At 39.8% G+C, this 8,138-nt stretch overlaps 1 protein-coding gene across 1 annotated transcript in view; it reads right to left on the minus strand.

Annotated features, from left to right (window-relative positions):
- SV2A (synaptic vesicle glycoprotein 2A) overlaps positions 1 to 8,138 on the minus strand; it is a 66,540-nt gene that overhangs the window by 19,819 nt on the left and 38,583 nt on the right. Inside the window, exons 3-8 of the mRNA XM_072427685.1 lie at positions 5,272 to 5,452; positions 3,703 to 3,854; positions 2,655 to 2,788; positions 1,687 to 1,776; positions 625 to 735; positions 290 to 378 (exon numbers count right to left, since the gene is read on the minus strand). Coding sequence (XP_072283786.1) covers positions 290 to 378; positions 625 to 735; positions 1,687 to 1,776; positions 2,655 to 2,788; positions 3,703 to 3,854; positions 5,272 to 5,452 — 757 coding nt within the window. The remainder of the gene's footprint in view (positions 1 to 289; positions 379 to 624; positions 736 to 1,686; positions 1,777 to 2,654; positions 2,789 to 3,702; positions 3,855 to 5,271; positions 5,453 to 8,138) is intronic.

An 8,138-nucleotide genomic window follows, 5' to 3' on the forward strand; every position in this document is an offset into this window, starting at 1 on the left:
TGCAGTGGTTGCCATGACGACGGTAACTTCCCCGTGATGCAGGCAATTTGATGAACCAAGTGTGTCAAATTGAGCACTGAGACACCTTCATGTCAGTTATCTAGAGGCAGCAGTCAAACAGAAATGTAACGCAAATGCTAGATAGGAAGGATGTTGGAGAAGTCAAGTGGCAGCCATTTTGGGGTCTTAAGTTCAAGACCACCTTGCACCACAGATTCCTCACAATAGCCAAGAAGCCAAAAAATTATATCCCCATTGCCAGGTTCCAATATGATGTAAAAGCTCCTACCTGAAGGACATGGTGAACCACACAGCCATCATCATGAGGGTGATTCGGCGATACTCTGGGGCAAAGCATTGGTGGAAATTAGCCCAAACCTAATGATATGGAAATAAAAGAGCAGTTAGGAAATTGTTTTAATGCAATTATGAATTAACTTTATGAAGCATCTCAGACTGATTAGCCCTTTGACACAAACCAAAAGGCTGTTGACCCAGGCCCCAGGTATGGCTCCATCGCACAAAATGGCTGCCCCAATGCTTTTGATATGATTATTGAATCACAGATGGCACCCAAACCTTCGAACTGACTCCCTATTGGTTAACAGTATAACATAGCTCTACCTGCTGCGACAAATTGACTATTCGGATCATCCAACGGCTGTACCAGGTTCCTGAATCTGTCTGGATCTCGATCAGTTCATCTTCAGATTTTATGGTCTTGATTTGAGTGACCTAAAAACATAAACAACAAAACAAATAAAAACAAAAGAACTCACAAAAAAGAAGCTGGATTTGTATTTGAAATAATTCAACCTCATCCATGAACAGACTTTTTAATCCAATCAAATCCATAGTTGTAATTGGCAAGTGCACACAAAAGATTTTAGGTGAAGATGCTCCAACAAAGAGACCTCCTTGTCATAATTCCCGTCCCGTCCATGCATTTTGGTTGTCCCCTTCCAAATGTGTGCATCCCAGCTCCTCCTGTTACATTCTCTTCTATAAAATATTGAAAATCGTGTAGGTAGTCTTATCCCTAGCCCTTTTTTGGCTGGGCGCTCCAGCTGGCACTTTTCAGTACCCACCCAGCTGTTTTTGGGTAGACACTGAAATATTAGGTAACGATACAGAGGTCATCACCCACCTACAGCTCCTTCTGGAAGAATACTGCTTGTAGGGATGTGGGAATCTATCATGTTTGGCACAGCAGGTGTGAAAACCCAGATGATCTTACCTAAGGTACATGATAGCTAAATAAACTGTAAAGTGGTTTAATTCTTTAACATTTACCAAAAGCTTTTGGGTGGGATAACCCATTAAATGATATGCTTAGCTTGCATTGTTTTGATAGCTGAAAGGTTACCCTAGAATGACTCCACTGTTAGAGGAGATATAAATGCTTAATTCAATTTAAATAACATTGGGACATGTTCTCCTATCAGCTAGACAGGCTCCTTATTAACCATAATCCATCTGTAATCTTGTTTACTTCCCTGAAGACCAGGAGAAGAGTTGTACTTCTACCATTTCATGGCATATAAGCAGCTACCAGAATGCTAACTATGTTAATTACTGTGCTCACAAACCATGTGAAAGCCTGAAAAGTCCGATCACCCATCCACGATGTGCTAACATCTTGTGGCTGTGAATTGTGATGGAATGATGAACAATACAGATACTTACAGAGAAGACCCTTTCTGGGTGACCTTTGGCCCTCATGTTGGTGTCGTGGACTTGTTTGAGAACCATCCAAGCCTCATCGTGCTTTCCATTCTGAAAGAAGATAGGTTGGATATAGTAAGTATGGGTAAGCAGAATAAAACCATCTTAAAATTATACGTGATTTCCAAAAATGACACCCAAAAGAGCCTTGACAAGGCCATTTCAACATCTGGAGAGGTCTTATGCTGGCCATTATGGTTGACTGAAAGTGAAAGTTGTTTCTGAAAAGCCTATTAGGTTCATGTGATTTTGAAAAATGTCAATAGTTTGCCAAAGTGCTTAAAGCTATTTGGGGGGAAGAAATAAGGTTGTTTTGTTTTCATTTATTGGCTTCTGATAGCTACAGAAGCTTCTTTCAACATTCCCAGGCCCGTTGTTCCCAAAAGCCTCATTATTTTATTATATTGTTTGGAGAAAGAAAAAACAGAGAAAAAATTCATAAAATAAAAAATGTAAATTAAATGTCCAATTGGGCTTTAAATATAAGAACCGGCATTCCAAACAGTGGGGAGAGTGCTTTATTCTCAAAAAAGTACTGGAATGTTCTCATGGCTCCAATGGTGAATGGATACACTAGTTGATAATGGTTGAGTGGCTACAAGGTAAGTACCAGCACTAAGGCTACATACACACCTCAGCTGATTCTCCTCCGATAATGGCCTTAGGTAGATCCACAGACGACGAACGAGGAATGATCATAATGAAAGTTAAGGTGCTGCTTTGTCGTAACCCTCTCCATAGAGCAGAACGGCGCTGTATGTACAGTGATCGTTCACACATCTTTCAGTCTTTTGTCAATGGAAAGGATCGTGAAAGATCCTTTCCAACAACAATTATTGCATGTGTGTACCCAGTTTAAAGCACTTAGGATATCAAGCAAAACATTTCCCTAAATGGGCAAAATTCAAGGTAATTTGTCATTGCCTTACCTCCAAGAAGAAGCGTGGACTCTCTGGCATGGTGTTCAACGCCGCAATGGCGAACACAGAAGGAAAAGCGCAGACCAGCACAAACACTCTCCAGCTATGGAACTGATAGGCTGATCCCATCTGGAAGCTCCATCCTTGGAGGTAACGAAAACATAAAATGAATGACATTCATTAGAAATCCAAAGGAATTGTAGAAGGAGAAGCAGTGGAACAAAATCCCTTTGTGCTCCTTTTGCCATGTGCCATCAAGTATGTTTATTCTATTGTGATTTAAATTTTTAAATTAGAAAACAGGTGCCCAAAAAGTACCAAGGTATGTTTGCCCCTAAAAATAATGTTTTTGTAATAAATAATACAATAAAATACAACTTTAGGAAAAAAAAAACTTCTATTGAAAGAAAATATCAAATATCAAACACGCATATTTTATTTTTACAATTTCCATGTACCAGGTGAATGCCTAGGCTCATATTTGTATGTGTTTTTGACTACTCCGATGTTACAAGGATACATTTTAGGTAACCAATAAAACATATTTTAATCTATTATGAACATGGACATTCTTTTAAACCTTTTTATGTGAAAGAATTGTTCTAAAAACAATTAAAACTATTTTCATTCCCTGGTTCCTCCTTAAGATGTGAATGCAAAAATACATTTTTATTTATATTTTCTATTTAAAACCCTGAGACATCCTCATCAGGTCTCTATCCTTTCTATGCATGCAGCTTGTGGTAGGGATCTGTCCATCTTGGAAACAGAAAGCTGCGATAACACCCACATGTGACGCTGAGCCTCCATGAATGAAATAATGGAAATTCAACAAATGAAATGGTGGGCCAGGGATAGTAAGGATGGACAGGAAAGGAATAATGATGATGGATATCCTCTATCCAGGAAATAATTTATTAATATGACTTACTGTAGCTTCTACTAAGAGAACCCTAAATTCTGCAGTGGGCAATTTCTGTTGTCCAATAGTGCAATCCATACTGGTTTATTTACGGAATGAGTGCCTCAAAGTAGATGCCACATTTAAATGTCTTACCATAATGAGGGATGATGGCCCAAGCCATGGCTGAGGCATATATACCCCCGATCATCCAAAACATACATAGCCAGCTCAGGTGCTCGCCTCTCTTCTCCTGGGCCAGGAACTCCGAGAAGTAAGAGAAGACGATGGGGATGGACCCACCAATCCTAGAAGAAAAAAGGGTCATCATAAACACTAATAAACCCAAGAAACTAGAGTTCTAAGTGTTCATTGGAGTATTTAGCTGTCAGAAATGAGGGTTAAGGTAACTTACTTAGGGTTAAAAATTTTTATATGAACAACAAAGTCAAATAGGGTGATGGAAATTGACTCCTGCGCAGTAGATCGGTGTAGGACCTTTTGAGCCACTTTTCAAGCATCCAACGACTTTCATAAGCCGCAAGTCAATTTGCTACAGTTTTAGTCCATGCATTTTCAGTGCACTTAAAGTTTTTTTTCAAATGTTTTTGATAGTATAATTAGTAGCCGATTCCAATTAACCAGTGGTAGCTTGTCACCGCTACTGTTACTGAACTGAGACAACTAGGATGCATTAATTGTAAGTGGCAGTGCACATATCGGCTATTGCATCAGCAGTACATTGAATTACACAGCTCATTACACACCTACAGTCCGTGACATAACTGCAAGGATGGTTCGAGAAACATGCTGTATAGAGATTTTGGGAAGAGATGTAAAGAGAACCCGTCACAAGACTGGATTGTGATAAACTCATGCAAAGGATATGATGACGACATACACAAACCTTCAGTAAAAACTGACAAAACAAAATCTGAAAATGATCAATAACTCCAAATATATAGGCCGATGAAGGTATATGAAAATGTATGTTTTTCATATAAAAATCAGGTTTATTCCTCCCAACCTACCAATTATTATTATTATTCAGGTGTCAGTGAAGTTGTCGATCATATGAATGGACCAATAGGGAGGAAGAACTAAGCTAAAAAAGTTGAGACTTGCATATAATGTTAGCTGTTTTTTATTTCTAGATCTTCTTATTGTTTTGTTTTTTTAAGATACCCTCTACTTATCTATTTTTTAATTTCTGTAATCTAAATTGCCCAGGTTCTTGGCAAAACAAGAGTGTCTGTATGTTCCCCTCTCAACCCACTGATAATCACTTTTCAGCAAGCCCACGCCACTAATTCCTCTGTCACAGCCGTTACAAAATACCCCAGGTAGGGGGGAGCACGTGACGTCCTCCCATAATGTAGTGCTCAGGCATATTGGCCAAGTGCTAGACCAGAGCATAGCAGTATATAGATGGGGTGACATTGCTGGGCCTGCCACTTTCTTGGTTTTAGTTGGAAACTTCAAATTTTGAGATAGACTACTGGGTCTCTAGGCCAATAAACATTTGTCAAGGCAATCATATATCTGAGCCCAAAAAAACATTCAGTTTAATATTATCCCAAAAGGATACATACAGCCAATGTGTTCTGGGTGTCAAATCCTTCTTCATCAGGGCTACAAAAAAATATACGCAGCCCTCTCCTTTCCCATCTCATATTTTCAAGGTTATGGGATGTCTAAAGATTCCCAGGTCCCTGGACTACTCACCCCACTCCAGACAGAAGCCTACAGAAGAGGAAGGTCCCGTAGCCTTGAACAAAGGAAGAGAAGAAGGCAAATACGCTGTTGACAGAGAGGGAGATGAGAAGACACTGTCGTCTGCCAATACGGTCAGCCAATCCTCCCCACAAGAACGCGCCCACCATCATTCCAAGATACACAATGAGACCTACAATAAACAACATATATATGATAAATAAAATATATATATAAAATATAAAACAACTTCAAAACCTTTGCAGGAACCTCCTGTAATACAGACCAATCACTGCTGCTATCTTTCCTTGTGCAGGTTGACTGATCTTGTATGTGCCCCCTGTAGTTTTCTCCTGGCAGCTTGGGTGTTTAAAATAGGCTCATATATGATTTCTTTACTTCCTTAGCTATGATTCGAAGTCTTGCTATACATAAATGTTACCATTGATTTAATATCTGCAAATCCCATAGCCATTAGACACTGCGAAGAACCCGCAGGTGTGATGTCAGGGAGTGTAGAAGCTGTAAATGAAATTATCAAGCACTTCTCTCACCTTGGCACCACAGGAGGGCCGAAAGGTTTGCACATAGCAGACTGCATCTTCATTCTCTGCACACATCCCTTCCTTGTTACTTCTCCCACAAGATCTGCCCTTTATATCTCTTGATGGCAACTACATTATTGCCGGCTATTGATCTCTGCTCTGCAGCTGTTGGCAGATATTCCACCCTGCTAGGTTGGTGTACTGAGGCGTAATCTACAGGGGATATTGGGAATACCCAGAATCTCTCTCTCTCTCGCAGTAATATTTGTCATAGTTCTTTGCAATTGCCCAGGGCCCTCACCTTCTCCAGGACCCCTTGATGACAGAATAGCAAGATCGCAAGGAGTGCTGCAATGTTGTGCATTTGGGGCCCCCAGTTGCCCAGGACCCCATTTCTTTTCTTTTTTGCATTACAGTAATGATGATATCTTGCAGTTTCTTTGCAGTCCCTTCTTACCTAAATGCATTTCACCAATGGCTACATGGCATTTCTCCTGCGCTAGGTATCCTAATGGTGCCATGCCTGCATATGAAATTAAATGGCCCCTGTAGTCTTTATCAGAAAGTATTGTGAGAGGGTGACAATGCAGGAGCACAATTAGAAGAGAGGAAGCGGGATCACCAAGGTTGTTATTAATTAGGTTTAAATTGACATACTTTAAAATATGAGTGTGCGCTTTCAGAAAACACTGTGTTCTCTTTAAAATATACGTTTTATGTTTTCATAAATATCGGTCACAGTCACAACGGCTCCCGCTTTGTTCGACTAAGTGCGCGTACCATAAAGCAAGCTGTAATTTAGCGTAGAAGGTGAGGGTTCCTGGGAAACCGGAGAGATGAAGGCTGTGATTCTCAGAATTACTGAAAACTTCGGGAACAAAACCAGAGTAGGGAGCTTCCATCTCCCGTGGCGTTACAGCCTTTAGTGTGTGCGTAAAAAAAGGCGTAGCGGGCGAATGTCGTTACTGATAATCGTGGTCACAGCAATCATAAAGACAAGAAAATGCTTCTTCCATATAATTACTGTCTTTATTCTCTCGCTTTTGGTGTAGGTGGGGAGATCCCACTTACATACAAATAGGAAAACAAAGTCATTTAAAAGGAAAGCCACATTAAAATTAAATATTAGAATATAGTAGAAAATGTATACATTTTTTCAAGATATAATTATGATAATACTGTCTAATGAAATTATTTTCTGTAATATTATTATTATCTAGTGTCATCACTTTGTCTATGCAAAGGACACCCCCTGCTACAAAGAAAATGGTCAAAAATGGACATGGTACTAAAAATGGTCAGAGACTGCAGACATGCAATAGTCAATGTTGAAGACTGGGGACATGATTTAGAGGTTAATTGAAGCAAGGGACATTATGTAGTAGATTGTAGAGACCAAGGATATAAAATGCTAATTGTTGCAGACTAAAATCTTGCTATAGGAGTTTTTGGAAATTGAGAGCATGTCACAGTAACTGTATGAACCTGGGAACATGCTATAGAAGTATTTTGAGATTTGGAACATGCCATAGAAGTTGTTTGAGCCTGGAAGCAAGCTGTAAGATTTTTTTGGAGACTGGAGTCATATTATAGGAGTTGTTGGAGGCTAAAGACATGCTTTAGGAGTTGTTAGAGACTGAGAACAAGCAATGCCATTGAAGTTGTTGGAGACTGTAGACATGCTATAAAAGTGTATTGAACTGGGGACATGCCATAGGAGTTGTTGAGGATTGGAGACATGCCATAGATGTTATTTGAGCCTGGAAACATGCTATAAGAGTTGTTGGAGATTGAGATGATGTTATATGAGTTGTTAGAGGCTAAATATATGCTATAGGAGTTGTTAGAGACTGAGAACACGCCATAGGAGTCCCTGAAGACAGGAGGCATGCCATTGAAGTTAATGAGACTGGGGACATGCTATAGAGGTTGTGGAGACCAAAGGGGTTGTTGAGACTTGGAACATGCTATAAGAATTGTTGGAGACTGGGGTTATGTTATATGAGTTGTTAGAGACTAAATACATGCTATAGGATTTGTTAGGTCCTTAGGGACAAGCCTTAGGAGACATGCCATTCATGTTTCTGAGATTGGGGATATGCTATAGGGGTTGTTGGAGACTGCGTTATGTTATAGGATTTGCTAGAGAATAGGAACATGTCATAGGAATTGTTTGAGACTGTGAACATGCTATAGGAGTTGTTGAAAACTGGGGCAATATGTCAGAGGAGTTGCTGGAGACTAACGACATGTTAGAAGAGTTGTTGGAGACTGAGAACAAGCCTTAAGATTTACTGAAGACATGAGATAGGCCATTATAGTTGTTGGAGACTG

The sequence above is a fragment of the Pyxicephalus adspersus genome, chromosome 12, assembly GCF_032062135.1.
Source record: "Pyxicephalus adspersus chromosome 12, UCB_Pads_2.0, whole genome shotgun sequence".
NCBI lineage: Eukaryota > Metazoa > Chordata > Amphibia > Anura > Pyxicephalidae > Pyxicephalus > Pyxicephalus adspersus.